We start from the raw sequence: 20,226 nt of genomic DNA on the forward strand, positions 1-20,226 counted from the left end.
ATCATCTGCCTCCTTCCTGTTGCCAAAACAAATGCTCCTGGGGTATGTACAGCAGGGTGTGTTTCCTGGGCACAGGTGTAAACACTGGTGAATTTTCTGGCTGTAAGCCTACGACCAGGGATCACATCACCCACAGCCTGGCTGTCTTGGAGAGGCACAGGACCCCAAGTGAGATCAGGCAGCCCCTCGGGGCCAGTCCCCAGCCCAGCTCAGTGTGATGCCAATGCCAGAAAGCCTGGACGACCACAGCACTCCAGTCCCAAGGCCAGGAATATCCCTGGCACCCGCTGCCAGCTGCTTCTACGATGCAGACAAGATAGAGTCACTCAGCATTTGGGGACAGGGAGGGAGGGGAAGATGAGGTTTCCTCCTTGGAGCAACTCCCTCTCCTAGAAAAGTCCTGCTGCCAAAAAGCCTCTATATTGCCTCAGTGCTGCAGTAATCCATCTCCAGCAGCAGTTGCTACAGCTGGAGCAGAAACAGCCAGTGGCATTTTAATTGCTGCAAACACTCAAGCACAGTCAGTACCCAATTTGAGCACGGGCTGTTTCAGCACCTGCCCCATGCTGAGGTTGGCAGCACACCTGGGGCTGCCCTATAAGGGAGAACTGCAAACTGGCCCGAGCTCAGCAGAGCTGCCCACCCCAAGGCAATGCCAGGAGGGTGATGGGATCTTGGGAAGCACTGGCATGGCCTCTGGGACTCACTCTGCCTGGGGCCCTTTCATCATGGAATGAGTGTAACCTGCAGTGAAACAAGGACCACTGAATCTAGAAAAAAGAAAATTATGTTTGGCCTAAGTCAAGCCTGGGGAATAAAGAGCACTTGTTTTGTTTAAAGTCCAAATCACTCACTAGCAATTAGTATTAATTGACAATAAATTACGTAAAAATTCCCTGATTGAGGACTGTTTTGCCCATGAAGCCCTCCATACATGGGCAGGTCATAGAGACTTCAGACAAAGCAGTTTCATCCCTGTAGAATTCCAGTTTCCAGGGAAAACAGACTTCATAGCACCACTTTCCAAGAATACCTCTGCTCCATCTGCTGGCTCCAAGCCGCCCAATCTAAGGGCAACTGGTGACAAATCCCATGCCTGTGATCAACAAGGAGGTGAGCAGTTCAAGGAAGGCTAGGAAAGCAAAGGAGAGGACAAAACCACAGGCACAAGAAAGGGGAAAAATTAATAAGGCTGTGAGCAAGGTAAGGGCTGGAGGTTGGTCCTTGCTGGCCATCCACACTTCAGCCTTCAAGGCTGCTGCAGGGAAAAGTCCGGGATTTACGCTTTGCTCATTGACCAGCAATGTCGGGGACAAGGGCTCGCTTCCAGGCAGAGCAAAGGCCAGATTTCACAGGTTGCAACACCCAAAAAACCCCACGAGCCCGTGTTTGGTGTGCAGAGGGCCAGACCTCTTCTCTGAGTCAGCTCCAGATGCCACTGCAGATCCTCTTTGCTACCAGCCCCTGGGAGGAGCCACTTCTGGTGTGGAGACAAGATGGGGATATTGGTTTTGGTCCCTGGCACAATACGTGAGCCACTTCCATCCCACCTGTCATCCTCCCTTCCCCTGGATGAGAGAAACAGTTTTCATTGGGAGCCAGCAAGGTTTCCTCTTCAGCTTTTCATCTTCCCAAGTCAAAGGAGGAAGAAGCAGCCTTGCCCCTCATATCCACGTGTCCCTCTCTGTTCAGCCTGATCCCCACAGTGAGCTAAGGCTGGGGAATGGCTGAGTTCTACAGAGCTGCTCTCCATACACCATCATCCCTGGAGCAGCTGTACAGGACATGATGACTGCTGCTGAGCCCTTTTCTCAGGCATTGCAATTGGATGAGACACATCCCGGGGAGAGAGGAAGAGGGGAAAATCCCCTCTGCGCCTGTTGTTGATTTTGTGCATTGGGACTCCAAATGATTCAAAGCTTAAGGCACGCAAGGAAATCCTCTGAGCACTTCCAGGCCCAGTTCTCACAGTTCTTGGCATATCCACTGTGGGACTGCACCAGGTCCCACCATAACCCATCCTCTGGTGACTGTGGAGGAGGGAGAGCGAGGACGGCAGGAGGGGTGATCTCCTGCTACATAGGTGACACTGAGTTCTGCCTCACATGCCAGAGGCAGAGGGAAAAGGGAGGTCTCTTTCAGTGAGAGGGTAAACCCAGAGGGCAAAGCAAAAGCAGCCCAGCATCCCTGAACAGCCAGGGTGTGATCCAACCCCCTGTAAAGGCAGGATACTGCAGGAGCAGGACTGCTCCCCAGTGCCTCCCTGCTCTCCGACCCCAATCCATACTCCCTCCTGCCCTCTCCCAGCAGCAGTCTCCCAAGCTCCCTCCTCTGCCTCTCCCTTGCCCTCCATCCCAGAGCCCTCCCATCCTGCCAGGTTAATTTGAGTTCCTGATTTGCATAGGCAGCAGATCACAATGTTCTGGAAATCCCCTCCTGTAGCCAGAGCTTCCTCCCCGCTCTCACAGCGCCACTGTGGGCCTTCTGCTTCCTTTTGGTGCCACAGCACCAGGACACATCCAACCAGAGTGGCACAGGCAGGAGGTCCCAGCTGCTGATGCCAAGAGGGACCCATCGGCAGCCCCCTGAGGAGCTGAGCCCAGGAGTGGCCCCAGGGTGCTGAGCCAAACCAGCTGCACCCACTGCCTGCTCTGCTCCTGCCTTGCTCCAGGGCCAGCTCCCAGCACAGCCACCAGGTCCTGGCCAGCCCCATCACCCCATTAGTGTTCAAGTGTGCTCCGTTTGCTCAGCAGCACCAGGGATTTACTGGGCAACTGGGGCTGTTGGGTCAATTCCACTTTGGATTCACACCACTGGGCCCACCCTGCTCACTCCAGAATGGGATCAACTTGGAGGAAGCTACACCTGATCCAAAACAAGCAGGAGCTGAGGACAGAGTAGTTCCACCAGCCCCATCCTCAGCCTGTGCTCCTTCTCACTCTGTTTCCCACAAGGTAGCAGTGATCAAGGCACCTTCACATAAGCAAGCTGCCACTGAAGGTGCTGAACCCAACTCTCTGTGCCTAAAAAAACCCTACTGTGTCAAAGTGTCAGCTATGAACATGTCCTCACAGCCATGCAGGTGTGCTCATGAACACAGCTGCCATCAGGGGAATCTTCTCTCCTGGGAGCATGGCAGGACCAAAGCAATGAGGAAGGATCCACAGGACCAAGAGCCTTTTGTTTTCATAGTGAGATTCATCCTGGTGTTTGGGCCAGCCCAAGCTGGCAATCTCAGGTAAAAACACACGGAGCGGCTGGGTAGAGAGGCACCGGGTGAGAGCACACCATGAAGTGACCACTTCCACAGGTTATCAGTCTGCAGGCAGATCCCAGACCCACAGCTCCCCACCCTCCTGCCCAGCACCCCCACTCCTGCCACCCAAACCAAACAGACTAAAGCTGGGCACTCCTCAGGCCTTGCAGTTCCAACCTGGCAAGGGCAGACCAAACACCCTTCCAGGTACAACTGTACCTGCTGGCAAGGAGCTGGGGAGCTGGAATCAGCCTCTATAAAATAAAACCATTTAAATCCTTGCTGTTTATTCCAGCACCAGCTGGCTCCAGCCTTGGTTCTGACCATCAGTTCTCCTGGTGGATGGTTTCCAGGGATTACCTGCAACCCAGGCATACCATCACCTGTCTGGCTCCACCAGCAGAGACAGCTCTTTTCTGCTCCCTCAGGAAGATGCATCCTGTTCTGACTTCAGAGATGGATGAGGACAGAATGGAAATACACATGGGAAAAGGACAATGCCTCTTACAAGACACAGCAGTGTCCCTGAGGAGAAACATGACATGTTTGCAAACCCAGTGAAGTTGCTCAGAAACCAGGCAAGGGGAATGATGTAACGAGGCTCTTCAGTTGCCCAAAAGTGAATCACAGCCTCCACAACAGCCCCCCCCCCACTTTTGCTGACTAATACCTGACACAACTTGCGGCCCCTGGGAGGAACGGCACAGGAGAGCCCTTTAAGTGGTGCCTGGCTCCCTATCAAAACCACGCACAGGCTGTCTGGGACCTCCATCATGGGGAATTCCCCTTCTCCATGCCTAAAAGTACACTCAGCTGGGCCGGCCTTCCTGCATTTGGGGATTGCAGCTGCAGAGCTCCTGGTCCCAAAGGCTCTCACCCTCCCCCCCAGCCCTTCCACGACCTGACCAGGTGAGTAACACAATGATATTTTTGTGGGGGAATGGAGTGAGGGGAAGACATGGAGCTTTTGGGGTGCCGCAAAGCTGAACCATGCCACCCCCTTCTCTCCTCACAGAAATAAGGATTTGATTGTTTTGTGCAGGCTGAGGCATTAACACATAGGCAAGGCGTTTTCTAGTTCTGTGGAACTGCATTTAGTTTTGGAGGCAGGTTTTCTGAGGGTTTACAGAATAGCAGTGGGCCTCTGGGGTAAAACGAGACTTCCAGGGAACAAAAGGGAATATATTGTCTGGGTATGGGGTCCTGTTGTCTCATCCCCAGCTGAGACCTCAGAGTACAGAGAGCACATCGGGGTCCCAGCACCGCTGAGCTCCTGTAACCCAGCCAGGCTGCCAGGGCAACGTCCTGCTGCCAGTAAAAGGCAGTCAGGGAAAGGGGTTTATTGGCTTTTAATTTTTAAAACCCAAAGCATCAAAGCACCGAGAGGCCATGGAGCTGTGTGAACAGAGCTGGGTAAGAAGCCAGGACTGGGACAGCAGGAAACAGCTCGATCTCCACTGAAGGACCTCGGTGAACCCAGCACCAGGTTACCTAAAGAGGATGGGCACAGACTGCAGGCAGAGAGCAAGCAGCACGGCTGCCTTACGGTGGGATTTCTTTGCTCCTGGTTTTTTGGTTTTAGTTATATTTTTAAAACCCCACCACCTTCCGTGTGGCAAAACCAAGACAAGAAAGAAAATCAGGTAGTTGTTGAGCAAATCCCAGTGAGCGGAGTGAAACCAGGTGGTGTCCCCTTTGGTTCTTGCTCCTCTGGCTGTTTTTGGTGGTCCATGACGGCACGATAATCACAGCAGCAGCACAGAGGAGAAGGATCCCGGAATACACGCTCCAGTTAGAGGGTGTAATTTCCTCGTCTAACATTAACTGGGAGGCTCAGTGGGGAATTCTCAGAGGAAGGCTCTGGTCAGCCACAGCCGGCTCGCAGCAGCGCCCTCCTCCTTCCCGGGCAGAGGGGAGAGCTGGCGCTGCCTCCCCTCAGCCATCCCTCTCCCCAGCGGGGGCACACGGGGACCCCCCCGGCGGGCTGTCCCCTCGGCCCCGCCATTTTGTGTCTCCACACGCCGGGAGAGCCGCTGAGGGGGCTCGGCAGAGCCGCTCCGCGACCAGCGGAACTCCCCACTAAGGTGGAAGGCGCAGGCAGGCTCCTGCCGCCCCTCAGAGCTCCACTAAGCCGGGCGGGGCCCCGCGCAGCCCGTGGGACCCTCAGGGGACGCACACACAGCCACAACACGTCCGCCATGACGGGCACCTTCCCTACCACCTGCCCTCCCTCCCGCTTTATACCCTGCCCCGCGTGCCGATTGGCTGGGACGCCTGTCCGTCAGGCTGGGAATTTCCCGGGGGCGGGACCGCCGCCTCCGGTGCTGGTGGCGGAGCGGGGGGCGCCGGACCCTGATCCCGGTCCCGATCCCGATCCCGGTCCCGATCCCGGCAGCGGCCCCGCCGCGGGGCGTGCGGCAGGTGAGCTCGGAGCGGCGCGGGGACCTGCCGCCCCCGGGGACAGGAGCGCTGCCCGCGGCACCGGGGTCTTACCGGGCACCGGCGTCGCGTCGCCGCAGCGAAGAGTCCCGGGCCGGGGGTGGTCGGGGCTGGCGGGCTCGGGGGCTGCGTGTCGGCCGTATCTGTCCGCTCCGCGAGCTCTCGGGCTGCTCGGGCGGTCGGGGTGAGACCCCGGAGGGGGCTGGGGCCGTGCCGTCCACCGGGTGTCGCGGCCGGTCGCGATAGTCGTGCCGTGCCTCAGTTTCCCCGTTCCCGGGCAGGGCGGGGGCTGCCGACGCCCCGCACCCCGCCGCTCTCGTGGGAGTCGGGCTGGTTGTGTGGGTCCCCACCCCGTGTTGGTGGTGGCGATGCCCGGGTGAAGAGGAGGAGGCTCGGGGGGTGCGGGGTGGGGGTCCCGCAGCCCCCCGGGCGGTGCCGATCCCCCGGGAGCGGCCCCGCTCCTCCCTCGTCCCGCCTTGCACAACCGCGGCGTTTCCCGGGCCCACGCATCTGCCTCCCGGTTATCCCGGGATTGCGCTCCCCGCCAGGCAGCTCTAGTGCGTGGGTCCCCCATGGCCACGCATCCATGGCCCCAAGGACCCTCCTGTCCACGCTGTTTTCCTTCCTCTTTGACTTTTACCTTCTGGTTTGGTAGTGTGTGTCCCCATAGGATGCTGATCCAGAGACTGGAATAGCTGGAGCAGGAATGGCAGCATCCTCCTCTTTTGGGAGAGGGTGCACAGCCTGTGTCCCCCTCTCTCCTCCCTCACTTCTATGCTAAGATCCCCACGGAGGGCAGAAAGAAAGAAAAAAAGATGCTGCCTGTCACTGCTGCTTTGGGGTGAGAATAGCTCTCTGGGGACCTGCAGCCTCTCAGAGATCCAGCTGTCCTGTTCCTCAGTGTCCCTGGCACAGGTTGCTCGCCATATCAGGGAGTCAAATACAGCCTTTCCCCTTGAGCTGGATTTTCCCATTACTTGGATGGATTTTTCCCATCACTTGGATGGGTTATTCCCATGACTGGGGTGGGTTATTCCCATCCCCTGGGGAAGTGGGAGCTGTTCTGTTGCCACAAGCTCTTTTGGAGTGCACATTTCATGGAGAGCACTGCCAGACAAAGCGTTCCAGGGACCAGACTTTGGGCACTGGGATGGGTTCTGGAGGCAGGAGGGCTTCAACCACACATGTCCTTGAGAGCTGTCTGTGGTGAGGTGAAGTGAGCAACAAGAAAACAGGAGAGGCTTTTTGCAGCCCTTGGCATCGTTCCTGGCTCTGCAAGAAATCCCACGATGCCCTTTTGGCCTGACTTATGCAAAACAGACCTATTTAGTGCAGGGCCGTGGGTTGTTGCTTGCCAGCAGCTGGTACAAAACATTCATGGGTGGAGGAAACTGAACCATCTACTCATGGCATTGCAGGATTTGTTTTAAAGCAGCAATTCTTATATTTGGGTGACAGAGGAAGCTTTGCTGATGTAGCTTTGTGGTGCTTGGTTGTTTGCTGGCTGAAGCGCACCAGGTTGGAAAGGAGTAGCTTGGAAGCAAGGAAAAGGGATGGCTGTGCCTTGCTCTGCTTTGGAGCACTGTGATGAGCAGCCATGATGTTACTGAGCTCTGCAGGGAGAAGTGGAGCAGGCAGCATGAGGCAGTTGTCTTTGCAGCAGAAGACGGGATCTTGCATTAAACCCCCAGGGTGCTGCCAAGAGAGCACCACCACCTCGTCTGGCTGCATGTCCTGCCTGCGCTGGAGCTTGGGCCCGTGCTCAGGAGCTCTGCAGCCGTGTCTGTAGACTTGGCAGACCCGGGGAAATGCTTTATTTTCCTCGTGAGCAGCCTCATCAGAAGCAGGCTGTTTTTTGAAGCTCTGCGGGAGGTGGGTTTCTGAGGCGAGAGTAGGATTTCTGGCTGCAGGACATCTGTACTACCTGCTGTGTTTTGGGTAGGGCTCTCGCCTTTCCCACCCTCTCTCTGTGGCTAAATAGGCTGGAAAGGAAAATGCTTCAAGTGGAGGTTCAGGCTTTTCCCTTTAAGACCTGAGCCTTGCAATGCCTGCTTCCCTCTTCTTTTATTACTCCCAGCCCAGGGTACTGCAGTGCCCAGAAAGTCTCGTTATTGCTCCCTCCTAAATCCAGCTCTGCTTTTGCTTCCCTGCAAATGAGACCAGTTCAGCAGCCCGGTTGTCCCTGGTCTGGGAGCTGCTGGAGCTCTGGAGAGGAAAACAAAACCAGGCTGGGGTCTGTGGCTTTTTGCTGATTTCCAGTAAAATGATCAAACAGCAACACCAGCAACAAAATCCTTCCATAGTGTCTATCTGAGTGGGTTTTGCTTTTCCTCTGAGGAGGGATGCCGGGGACCCGGCAGCCCCGGTCATGGGAAAATTCTGCTGGCAGCCTGCAGGGATTTACTTTCACCTCCTACGATCCTGGTGCGGAGGAGGCTTCCTGGGATTGTCGTGTGATGGAGTAAGGAAAACCCCTTTCTCCTAAGGGCTGAGCTGAGCCCCCACCATGGATCACAGGATGGGAATTGATGGGCTGCCAAGGCCTCAGCTTTGAGATGTTCGTCCCCACCACAGGGCTCACTGCCCAAAGCAGACCTCCAGCAGTGCTTGCTGCACAGGATTCGCATTTTCTGATCTTCAGCTGTTTGGCAATTTTAAAGCCGGAATCACGTCCTTCTGCATGGCTGCTACAGGGAAGGCCGGGGAAGTGGTGCATGTCATCCTGGGTGACAGTGGTGACAGTTCCTGCTCACTTCCAAGCCACAGCACAGCTATTTAAATACCATTCTGCTTTCATCTTCACCCAGGAGCCTCCCCTGCCCACTCCCACTCTCATTCTCTGCTTTTGCTGAGTTGTCATAAAATTTTACTACCTGAAGGTCTTGGTGCCCTGCTTGGAACCAGCAACGCCCACGGGTGACCGTCTGGCAGTCACCGTCCATGGCTGGGCACGGAGCCAGCGAGCTACAGCCAGGCAGCCACAGTCTGTGCCTGGCCCTCAGCCCTAAGGGCTGTGAAATACTGTCAGATTAGCTTAGAAACTGTTGACTGGCAAAGAGGGAAGTGTTTTCTGGTGGTTCGGTGGTTTCTGCTGGAGTTTGTGGTAGTCGTGTTTTCCTCGTGTTTCTAATCACTATTAGGTGCTGGTCTGTGGTCCTGTCTCTCCTCCCCCAGTGTTTTTATTGAAATGAGATTTTCCACCACTCTAAATCTCACCTGTCAGAACTCTTAAGGAAAAAAAAAAAAAACAACAACAAACCAGGACTGGGATCAGTGACCTGGTCCCCAGGGTGACAGCTGTGTCCCAGCCGCTCCTTGCAGAAACTGGGCTGTGCCTCCACTCCAGGAAACCCTCCCTGACCCCGGTACTGCGGAAACTCCTCCCTCTTGCTGGGTATTGTTTGCTGGTGAATTTGTGGCTGGTCTGTGCTTCCGTCAGCTGGAGATAGTTCAGTTCCTCTCCACAGCTGCTGTTTGAAAACAGCTTCTGTGTCCACTCTGCTGCAATCTCCCTGGTGGGGTGCAGACCTGGGGTAGAAAAATTAATAAAATCCTGAGAATTGGGCATAGCAGAGACTTTTGGTGGCTCCATCTGGCTGAAAGAACATGGGATCACTGTGAGTGAGCTCTGCCAGTTGACAAGGTGATCAGTGCAGCTGGATTGGGTTTGAAGGATTCCTGCAGGGGCTGGGGACCTCCCATGTGTGCTATGGGGCAAGGCAGAAAACCTCCAGGTTTGGGGAGTGGAGTGTAAGAGAAATAGGGCCCGGTACTTCAAGCTGCTGCAAAGCCACATGGGGAAATGGTACCACACGAGAGGGCAGCTTGTCCCCACCTTCCTCAGTCCACACCTGGGTTTGTCCTGGTGGAGGACATGGATGTCCCGCAGGATGCTCACTGCAAGATGGGTTTGCTATCAGCTCTTCCCAGAGCCCCAGGTCTGGAGCAGCATATGGTGACTAGAGACCAGTGAGAAACAGGCTCATGTCCCTAGCCTGCCTGTGGTGCCATCCCAGTCCTCTGCCAGGCTGGGCACATGTCACAGCATTTGCCTGCCATGGAGGTGCCACTGGGCCATGTGTGTGCCTCCATGCTGGGTTCTGTCCTCCCCACTGGCAGGTCTGCTCCAGTTTTCCCCATCCCGTGGCAGGAGGCTGTGAGGGATTTCATAGAATCCTAGAATGGTTTAAGTGGGAAGGGACCTTAAAGATCATCTAGTTCCAACTCCCTGCCATGGGAAGGTACACCTCCCATTAGATCAGGTTTCTCCAAGCACCATCCAACCTGGCCTTGAACAATTACAGGGCTGGGGCATCCATAGCTTCCTGTCAGCTGCTCTGGGCCCCAGGAATAGCCGCTCCTCAGCTTGCCCCACACCACTTCAGCAGGACAGCTCCCAGTGATCACCACCTCCAGCTGCTTGGGATGGGGCTACAAGCAGTGGGGGGCTTGGCAGCACCCACAGGGCAGGAGGATGGTGAGGCCCACCAGTGCATCTCCTAGAAGCAGTCTGCCACTGAGGACAGGCCTAATTCTAATTCCTTGCCTAATTCCCTGCCGCTGAGACAGGCGTTAATCGCTGCTCCAGTTGTGGATGCTGCCAGGTGGCAGTTGTCATCTGGAAAGTCCCTGCCGCTCCCTGGCAGGCAGGTCATCCAAACCGGAGATCAGCCTGGATCACTCATGGCATGAGCATTAGTCTGAGGTTGAGACAGTTTCAGGTATGGGCTACCCCCTTCTCCTTTCAAAATGCATCCCCTCAGCCCCCTCCTGCTCACCAGCACCCAGCTGCCTTGGCTGGGGAAAGAGCACTTTGGGGTGCTCCTGTTGTGCCCCCAGGCAGCACCTGAGCTCCAGCTGGCACTGGGACCTTCTCAGCTGCTGCTCTACTCCACATTATGGAGCTGGCATCAGGGGGGACAGTTCTGATAAGTTGTGCTGTGATTCACAACAGCTGCTTTATCCCCCCAGGAGATGAGTGAGACCTGGAGCCAGGATCCTGCCCAGCTGTCCCCAGGCCAGACCTCAGCAAGGGGGAGGCCTTAGGCCACCAACAAGTGCAAGAAATTGGAAAAGCAAATAGCGGGCCGCTTGCAGATGATTCGTCTCCTTGGACTTTGCTCCCAGCCCGGCACATGCCTGGCTGTTCCCTGTGCCTGATTCAGGAAGCCATGCTGTTGGCAGCTGGTTTTTCCGGCTGAGCCGGAGGGCAGAGCGGGTCCCTGCCTGACTCCTGGGGCTCATCCCCACAATGCTGCCCAAATTTCCCCACAGCTGCAGGTTAAGGTGTTTGGAGGTGCAGACGGTGCCCCTCCCCAACAGCGCCAACAAGACTTTATGCCCCACAAAAATACCATAGGTTGAGCAGGATGTCCTGATGACAGTGTCCAGGCATGGTGTGGATGCTCCTGGGCTGGGTCTCCATCCTTCCTGGGATGCAGCAACCAGTTCTTGCCACCTCCTCCGCTACTCCCATGCCCTGCAAGGGTGAGAGCCAGCCCTGAGTAGGGCTGCTGGTGATGCCTCCTCGTGTGACACTTCTCATGGCCGTGAGTCACCCCGACATGTTCACCCCCAGCAGGGCTGGAGGGGGAAGTGCCTTTACCTGGGACACTTGTTGGCTGGCTGGTGAGCAGCGAGGCAGCGCTGCCTTCACCAGCACAGCACCCCAGACCCCCACAGGGTTGGGACCGGGGGACTGTGGCACTGTCTGGAGCCAGAGGAAGGTGACACTGTGCTCCACTGCCTTGCAGGGATGCCCAGCTGGGAGATAGGTGACTGAACAGCGGGCATGGAAGGGAGAGGACCCTACCACATCTACGACCCTGGTGGGGGCTCAGAGGAGAATGGATCCACGGCCTTGGAGCGCCTGGTGGAGGAGAACACCCGGCTGAAGGAGAAGATGCAGGGGATCAAGTCTATTGGTAACTGCTGCATGCCAGGGCGATGAGGTTTGCCTTTGGGGCAGCTCAGCCTGTGCCCACCAAGCCTGGGGTTTTCTTGCTCAGTTGAGAAGGGTGCTGGTAGAAGTGGTGGGTCTTGGCACTGGGGCAGCAGAAAAGCTCTCCCTGTCCTGGGGGGTTGAGCAGGATGCCTGAGCTTTTTCACATGAAGGTGCAGGGGGAACAAGGGTTTTGCTGAACTTCTATGGTGCTTTACAGTGGGATAAATGGCTGGGAAGAAAAGGCAAGTACTGGAGCTAAGTCAGCTTCTTGGAGTTCACAGGTGCCGGGATCCGTTCTGCTTTTGATGAAAAACCCCCACCTCCTCCAAGCTCTTTTGGGTCAGAGGCTTTTCCCAGGTGCTGCTCAAAGACCTTGGTATTGGGTGCTCTCTGCCAGCAGGGACATGCCAGTGTGGAAATGCTCCAGCCTAGTTGGGCTACCCCCTTTCTTGTCCTTGACCGCCTTCCCCCCACCCCCAGTTTTGCTTTCGGTCTCGTGACCCAGCTTCCCCTTTCAAGTCCTGCTTCTGCAGCCGAATTTCCACCTGCCTCGTGATTCCTGTTGTGTCACCATGCCCTTACCTGTGACCAGCTTCTGCTGGTGTGGCAGCAACCACCCAGGGTAGGGGGAGGATTGCATTGCTGGTGACAGACCCCAGAGTGGGCAGGCTGGACCCCTTGGGACACCACCGAGGCTTAAATTCACTTCTTCAGGGAAGTGGAAGAGACCTCTAAGAGACATGGTGCTGCCCTTCTGCCTCCTCTGTGTGTCATCATGGGGATTTCTGAAGTCAGTGAGCCACTGATACAGCTTTGCCATTGGATTTGTCCCAGAAAAGTTGTTTCTGGGTGAAGAAGGACTATTCTGGGCACTGCTCCACCCAAATAGGGTGTTCGGTGCTGGTGGATGGGACTGCTGCAGGGCAGACACTTGGGGAAGGAGGCTGAGCATTCTGCTGTTGCCCACAACAGGAGAGCTTCTGGAGGAGTCCCAGGTCGAGGCATCCAAGCTGCGGCAGAAGGCGGAGGACCTTGTGAAGGACAACAAAATGCTGATGGCATCATCTTCCTTGGAGGACTTGGTGAAAACCGGAGGTAGGAGATGTGAGGCTCATGGGGGAGGAATGGCTCAGAATCCTGGGCTTGGGGGAAAGGAAAGGGTGTGCAGGAGACTTTTATGAAGGTCCCTTGCAGCCCTGTAATCTCTAGAGTGCATCAAAGCACTGCCATCCTCCCTTCCAGAAGGAGGTTTCTGTCCCATCTCCATAGCTGGGTTAAAAACCATCCATTGGTGCCTGACCTCGCAGGGGTCTGCATCCCAGGTGAGGAGAAGCCCTCCTCTCCAAAACTTTAGTGGCTACATCCTCTCTCCTCTCTGCAGCTGTCGGCCCTGATCCCAGCTTCACACGGGCAGCCCCGGGCAGTGCCCAGACGGACATGGAAGTACGGAAATCACCTCCGAGTGTGAGTCCGGTGAATGTGGGAGCTGGTGCTGGCATGGCTGGAGGGAGGGACTCTCCATCTAGTTAAAGCAAAAGGAGGCAGCCTTTAGCCTCTAGAAACAGGGATAAACCTGAAACAGTCAGCTTCTCTGCTGTACTCCTGGTGGTCTTCTCGTGGTGGATATCCTGGGCTGCCATTCCCCAGGGAGCCCTGACCTGGCTGCCTCCTCTTGCAGGGATCCTCCTCGGAGTTCGAAGTCGTCACTGTCGAAGCACAGGGGTTTCCCCAGGAGAGCAGGAGAGCGGTGAGTGGCCTTGGTGCCTGTGGGACTTGGGGAATCGAGCCAGTCGGTGTGGTAGTGCCAGGGGTTTGGGGGTGTGCAGGCAGGCACAGGCAGGGCTGACAGACCCATGTCAAGGCAGCCCTTAGAGAAACCACAAAGGAGGAATAAACTTGACAGGAGCACCCAAGAACAACTGGCCTGGCTGGACTGCCTGGGCATAGGGCCAGTGAAGCAGCCCCAGACAGATGGGGCACTGGTGTCTGCAGATGTCACACAACAGTGGCAGGAAGGGCTGTGACAACCCAGTGATGCTTGGATGTTCACCTGATGCCCACACCGGATGGGAGCATTGGGTCTCCAAGCCCCATCATTGCTGACAGAGTCTGCCCTAGCCAGGGCACCTCTGTGTGCTCCATTTGCTGCCACCTGAATGTCCCCCTCTGGCTGTCACTGCCCTGTCCTGTCCCACTCTGGCTTTTTGTGTGTGCTGGAAGGGAGAGGAGGAGGGATGGGGAGCCCAGGAGGGATGAACATCAGCTTGCACCACATGGTACCAGTAAGAGATTGTGCTCTCATTGAACATCCCTGTTCACATTGTCCAGAGAGGCCCTAGGAGGGGTTGAGTCTCATTGGACACTCCTGGGGTGCAGCCATGGGGTGATGGAGAATGTGATGGCATCTGCCTGGCAATCAGATGCCGGTGCCTGAGCCAAGTCCTAGTCCTGTGCTCACAGGTGGCCTTCCCAGCACTCCAGCTGGGCTTGGGTCCTCACTGCCTCCCCTTGCCAGCCAGCACAGGCGGGAAGAGCTGGCCATGCTATGCTCCACACACACCCTCCCACGGCTGTTTCAGGGCTGTAAACCCCAGGGTCAGGGTGCTGGGGACACACTGAGCTCCTGGCCCCATATGGTGCCACCCAGGGCATTCCCACAGGCATCAGGTGAGTCAACTGGGCCAGGAGCAGAGCAGGCAAAGGTGTGGCAGCGCATCCTCACCTCCTCCCAGCAGTGCCGTGTGTGCCAGCTGGGCTCTGTTGTGCTGACAGTGTCTCCCAGGCAATGGAGGAGTTAACCAGCCACACCAGGGGAGCACAAACCTCTTGGGGACACCCCCCATGCGTAGGCAGGGGTACGCCCTGGCACTGATGGGTGCACCCTGATCTGGGCTTTCCCAGCTACTGTTTAAATCCCGTGCATCACCCTCTTGGCTGCCAATTGCCAAAGAGCTCAGGTTCCTGTTGCCTGGTGTGCCACAGCAGCAGGGGAGCACCGAGGGAGAACAGGAGGAAGGAGAAAATGGGGATTGGGTAAGACCACCCTTTCCAGCACAGCCCAGGGCATACATGGAGAGGACAGTCTCAAGAGCTGGGATTTCTAGTCTTGGTGGAGTCTTGATGGGGAGACCTCAGGTGGAAAAGAGAGCAGGGGTGGAGATGCCGCTGTTGCTATCAGCAAATCAAGAGTGTGTGGTCTGCTCAGACTACCAAGGGGCACAGGAAATCCATGGCCTGAGAAAGCTGCTGCCCTAATGTCCTCCCTGCAGTTGGGGTCTTGGTGTCCCATGTCCAGCAGCTGGGAATCAGACCCTTACAAAGCTGGCAGTTTTTCAGCATACTGAAGGCTTATTGCAGGTCCAGCTGCCCAGCACAGCCCAGGGTGGGAGGTGAGGATGACTTTTGCCCCAGGAGGGAACTTTGCAGTGTTCCTTAAACTGGTCTGACTGCACTTCATCCCGTTCCCAGGACTTGGAGCAGCCCCTGAACGAGGATGCCAACCTGCTGCCCCAGCTGCAGCAGCTGGAGAACACGCTGAGCGGCTGCGCCAAGGAGGCCAGCAAGGACCAGGTCTTCGTGCGCATGGGCTACATGGCCTCCGAGCTCAAGCGCTTGGCCTCCAAGGTGCACAAGAACGAGCAGAGAACGTCGTTCCTGCAGGTGAGCAAGGGCTGGCCTGGCTCTTCATGGGGGTTTTCCCGCTTTTGTTTTTTCCCGCCAATCCCCTCCTGTCCACCCTGAGGTGGACACCCACCTTCATGCCAGGGTTTGGCGGGAGGTGGGTGGCCCAGCAGTCTCCTGGGGCTGGCCACGTCCTCATGCTGCCAGTGTTCACCCTCCAGACGCTGTGTGAGACGCTGCACAGTGAGAACAAGGAACTGCGCACCAAGCTGGAGCGGGACCTGGAGCAGAGAAACCAGGCTCTGGAAAAGCTCAGGTGAGGGTGGGTGGTGTGGGGGGGGACAGGGCTGCCCTGGGAGCTTCTTCCCACTTACTCATCCTCTCTGCCTGCAGGTGTGAGAACCAGGAGCTCCGAAGGATGGTGACACTGAGCAGCCAGGACAGTGGGAAGAGGGAAGCTGCCGAGCAGCAGCAGGTGAGGAAGCAGCATCGCCTTGGAGAGGGCTGGGAAGGAGGCAGGGAGCCCGCTGACACATCAGCAAAGGTGGCCTCATCTTACTCAAGCCCCCAGTTTGTCCCAGTATGACTAGCAAGACTTCTCAGGGTCTCAAGGGGATGGGAGAGGCCGTGGGAGGGGAACTGGCTCGAGTTTAGCCGGCCTTGGGCAGCCTCCACAAAAGCCCTGAGGGTCCCCCCGTGCGCGTCCAGCAGAGCGGGGCCATGGTGGAGAAGGCGCCGGGCAGAGAAGAGCTGGAAGCCAAGGAAAAGAAGGTGAAGATCCTGGAGCACCAGCGCAGGGAGGTGAGGACCAGGCTGGGAGGGAGGCACAGGGCTGGGATGGGATGGCACCAAGAGACTGGGGCAGGGCTGCAGAGCCACAGGGAAGCACTGCTGGAGCTGAGATCTCCATCCAGCTGGTCCCCGAGGTGCTTTCATGACAGGAGTCTGCTGGGGACTGCCACAGCTGGCTTGGAGCAGGGTTTGGGCTCCTGTTCAGCCATCCCTCTCTCCCTGCAGCTGCTGGAGGTCAATAAACAGTGGGATCAGCACTTCCGCGCCATGAAGCAGAAGTACGAGCAGAAGGTAGGGCTGGTGCTCGGGGGCCACATCTCTGCTGGGTGGGGGGACTCAAAGGAAACAGGGCGCAGGGGAATATTTGGGGGCTGCCTGCGCCCCCTTTTCCCCCATTGTGGGTCCTTCCAGGCCAACATTCCCACTCCCCTGGCAGGTCACGGACCTGCACCAGGAGCTGGCCGAGGCCCGCAGGGCGCTGACCGAGCTGGAGGCAGAGCGGGAGCAAAAGCAACGGGATTTTGACCGCAAGCTGCTCCTGGCCAAGTCCCGCATCGAAACGGAAGAGGTGAGTCCCTTGGGAAGAGTGACAGGGAGCTGCCAGCCCTATTGCCCTGAGCTGGCTGATCTCCCTCCCACACCCGGTCCTGCAGGCAGAGAAGGAGAGGCTGTCCATGGAGGTGAGAGACCTGCAGCAGAGGATGCGGTTCCTGCAGGAGCAGCTGGCTCCAGTCACCAGGCAGCGGGAATACCAGGAAAAGGAGATCCAGAGGCTAAACAAGGTGGGTGCAGGGCACAACCCCTCACTGCAAAATGTCTTTTATGTTCTCCAGTCTCTTCACCTCTCTCAAATCCCAAACTGACCCTCATCAAACAACTCTTGCCCAGCAGAGGCTTGTGCCAGATGAGGCTCACCATATCCCTCTGGGCTCTCAGGAAAGGGGGTTCAAGGAGGGTCCCTCATGCCCCTGCCCAGTTATACCCACTTCCCATGCTGGGCACATGCCCATGGTACTCCAGAGACATCCTGGGCACTGCACCTTGCTCTGACCCTGCTCCCTTCCCTTCCTCCTAGGCACTAGAAGAGGCCCTGAATGTCCAGGCCTCTCCACCACCCATCTTTGCCATGGAGCCAGCGGGGAAGCTGCCACAGCAGGAGCTGCTGACCCAGAACGAGCTACTCAAGCAGCAGGTAGGGCAGGACACAGAGCCACTGGAGGCAGGGAAGGAGCTACATGTCCTGGACCTTCCCAGCAAAGAGCCCAGAGCTGTCTAGCAGCTGGATGGGTGTCAGTGCTGTGGTGGTGGGGATTGGGGACCGAGCTCAGCATCTTCCAGGCATTCAGCTGGAAGGACCACAGCCATGGGCCATTGTGACAGCCCACATGCCTGGGGCTTGGCGTAGCTGATGGGGTCAAGGATGGCAAGTCAGTCATAGGGGTGCTTTGGGGAGGTGTCTGCCCTCAGCCTGGTGCACACACATTCCTCCCTCCTGCCAGGTGAAAATTTTTGAGGAAGACTTCCAACGGGAGCGGAGTGACAGAGAGAGGATGAATGAGGAGAAGGAAGAGCTGAAGCAGCAGCTGGAAAAGCTGCAGAAGCAGTTGGTCCTCTCCAACAACCAGGTGATTAGTGCTGGCTGCCACCAGCAGCATTTCCAGGAGCCCCATGTAATCCCTGTGTGTGTTGGAAGTGCTCAACCCCAGTGTCACAGCCCCCATGCCCACCTCAGAGCAGGGGCTGGGTGTCACCAGCCGCACTCTGGAAGCCCTGTGTCTGCCCTGGGTATGTCAGAGGTTCTTGTCCCCAGTGTCACAGTCCCCTGTACCTAAGAGCACCTAAGAGTAGGTGCTGAGGGAGGACAGGAGAGCAGAGGGGTGGTTTTTCTGCTGGATGTCACTGCCAGAGCATCTCCTTTCACTCATCACACAGACATGGGGGTGGCAGGGTTAGCTGTGCACTAACTCTCCTTGCTCCCAGCTGCGAGCCTCCAAAGACGACTGCCAGAGGGAGAAGGAGGAGAAGGAGAAGTTGAAGAAGCTGCTGAAACAGCACAAACAGGTGGGGATGGGAAGAAACCCTCCTTAGGCAAAGGGAGTGGGGGCTACAGGCCTGGCACCTCTGAGCCAGGTGATGGTGGTGGTGGTGGACTGCCCTCAGGATCTCTGCATCATCTATCCTGGCTCCTCACAGGCTTCTGGAGAGAGACTGCACCCCGAGCCGGTGCCAGGGCCGCTGGGCCCTTCCTGCCCCATGTACCAGTACCAGTACAGTCCCCCCATGGCTCACCCCATGTACCACGGCTTCGATGAGTGGCAGCAGGTCCGATACCCGCCAGCCATGCCGGGCGAGCACACGCCGGGACAGAACTTCCAGCATTTTCCCCCGGTGAGTGTCTACCTGTGCCAGCACAAGGGGGAGCAGAGGGACCATATGAGTGGGTCTGGGGCTCGCTGCTGAATGAGCAGCTCCTCTAGGGCCCCTGAGTCACAGAGCAGGGAGCTGAGCACGTGAGTCCTGTTGGCATCTGACTGCTCAGCCCCTTTCCTCCCCCTCCTCCTCCTCACACCCTGGCAATCAATCAGGGAGTGCAGCCTCATGATTCACATGCCTGGTAATTCACTGTTTCTGTTCCATCTCCTCCCACAGCCCGAGTACCCTTGGCGCCCACCCTGTGCCATGGTTCGCAGCCAGAACGCCCAAGCAGTGGCTGGGGTGAAACCAGTCCCCAAGGACTTGGGTAAGGCTCAAACCCCTGGTGTGGGGGTGCCCCTGTCCTTCACCTTGAACCCCTGGGGGCTTGGCTGAAGACTTGTGGGAGGGATGGGGGCTTATCTTTCCAGGCAGTGCCCATTTCCCCTCAGTCCCCCTCTCATCAGCTGAGGGGGTGATTATGCCATGGGGTTGGTCCCTGGTGCATCCCCAGCAGCATCCCCACAGCACCTGAAGTTGGGCTGAGCCCCAAAAGCTCACGGAATTGTGGCAGTTGGTGCTCGGGAATAGCAGCCGTGCCATGGCTGCCGTCCCTCCCGTGGGGCTTGCCTGGGCATGAAGAGCTGCACTTACCCCCTGCCACCCCTGTCTTGTGTTCCAGAACAGGCAGGTCCTGGACTGCCCTAACGCCAAGGACCGGCCACGCTCCGACACCACTGGAAGAGGAGTAGGGTGTGTGTGTGTGCCCGTGTGTGTGTATCCAGGAGCTTCCTCCAGCTGCTGATCCCTGTGTGTGGACATGTGGTGCACGTGGCTGCACTCGTGGCCTGGATTGGCTCGGCAGAGCATCCCCCCAAGGAAATCATGAAGGAGGGACTGGAGGGGCCATCGTGGTGGCGGCCAGTGCAGGGTCAGTCCCCTGCAGCCTTCCCCTTCCCCCCGAGGTGTCAGGCCTGGCGTCGCTGTAGAACTGAGCCAGGTCTTCGGGGAAGAGGAGCCAGCGTTTCCCAGGAGCGTGCCAGGAGCTGCCCCGGTCCAGGGGCTTGGGTTTGGCCCCTGGAGGAGCGGGTGACGACGAGGACTCTCCCGGCAGTGGGAGGTCCCACTCTCACAGGCAGGTGCCGGCCACAGCCATGGCCCGGCCTGAGCCTGGTTGGTGTCTTTGTATTTATTTAAGGACTGAAGTGTGGCTGAGTCTCTCTGCTTTTATCCCGAAAGCTGCTTCCTCTGGGGCAGCCTCTGCATGGGGACAGGGAGGGATGCCAGGGCTGCTGGTCCCCAGGTGCTCTAGGTCACAGGGCCATAGTGAGCACAAGGGGTCCCCAACCCTTGCATGGGCACCCCAGGATCTATTGCCCCAAGTCTGTGCCCCCCTATCTCCCTCTGGGTGCTGAGCTCAGCCCCTCACCCTTCCCTCTCCTGCCCCCCACCTCTGCCAGGGCAGGGAGGCCTCGACTGTCCCGTCTGCCTCTCCATGCAGTAGTGTCTTGGGGACAGTCTTTCACATTGCACAGCAAATCTTGCTCCAGAAAACAGGTCTGGAGGGGAAAAAACAAACACAACCCTTTGTGCAACACAACCCTATTTGTGTAAGCATGGCTGTCACGTGTGTGACAGCAGGAGGCACTGGCCCAGCATGCTCCTCACTGGGGGCTGTCCCTGGTCCCGCCTGCAGCCCCTTTTGCCCACCTTTACATCCTGTCCCACTTCTCTCCCCAAATGCTGGACTGTGATGACAAAT

The 20,226-nt window shown here is 57.4% G+C and overlaps 1 protein-coding gene across 3 annotated transcripts; it reads left to right on the forward strand.

Moving 5' to 3' along the window:
- The first annotated feature begins 5,537 nt into the window (after positions 1–5,537).
- Positions 5,538–19,674, forward strand: TNIP1 (TNFAIP3 interacting protein 1). 3 transcript variants are annotated; one of them, XM_064672016.1, is made up of 18 exons: positions 5,538–5,677; positions 11,449–11,619; positions 12,612–12,734; positions 13,021–13,103; positions 13,318–13,386; positions 15,108–15,299; positions 15,482–15,576; positions 15,654–15,735; positions 15,972–16,061; positions 16,278–16,343; positions 16,489–16,620; positions 16,706–16,834; positions 17,128–17,244; positions 17,552–17,677; positions 18,033–18,113; positions 18,246–18,440; positions 18,702–18,792; positions 19,147–19,674. In XM_064672016.1, the coding sequence occupies exons 2-18, from the start codon at positions 11,487–11,489 to the stop codon at positions 19,170–19,172; spliced, it is 1,830 nt and encodes a 609-aa protein (XP_064528086.1). In that variant the 5' UTR covers positions 5,538–5,677; positions 11,449–11,486; the 3' UTR covers positions 19,173–19,674. The 3 variants fall into 3 exon arrangements, with proteins under 3 accessions (XP_064528086.1, XP_064528085.1, XP_064528087.1); XM_064672015.1 differs by having other exon boundaries at positions 5,549–5,677; positions 15,969–16,061; XM_064672017.1 differs by lacking the exon at positions 15,972–16,061 and having other exon boundaries at positions 5,549–5,677.
- Positions 19,675–20,226: the final 552 nt, after the last annotated feature.

This window comes from Pseudopipra pipra, chromosome 15 (genome assembly GCF_036250125.1).
Source record: "Pseudopipra pipra isolate bDixPip1 chromosome 15, bDixPip1.hap1, whole genome shotgun sequence".
NCBI lineage: Eukaryota > Metazoa > Chordata > Aves > Passeriformes > Pipridae > Pseudopipra > Pseudopipra pipra.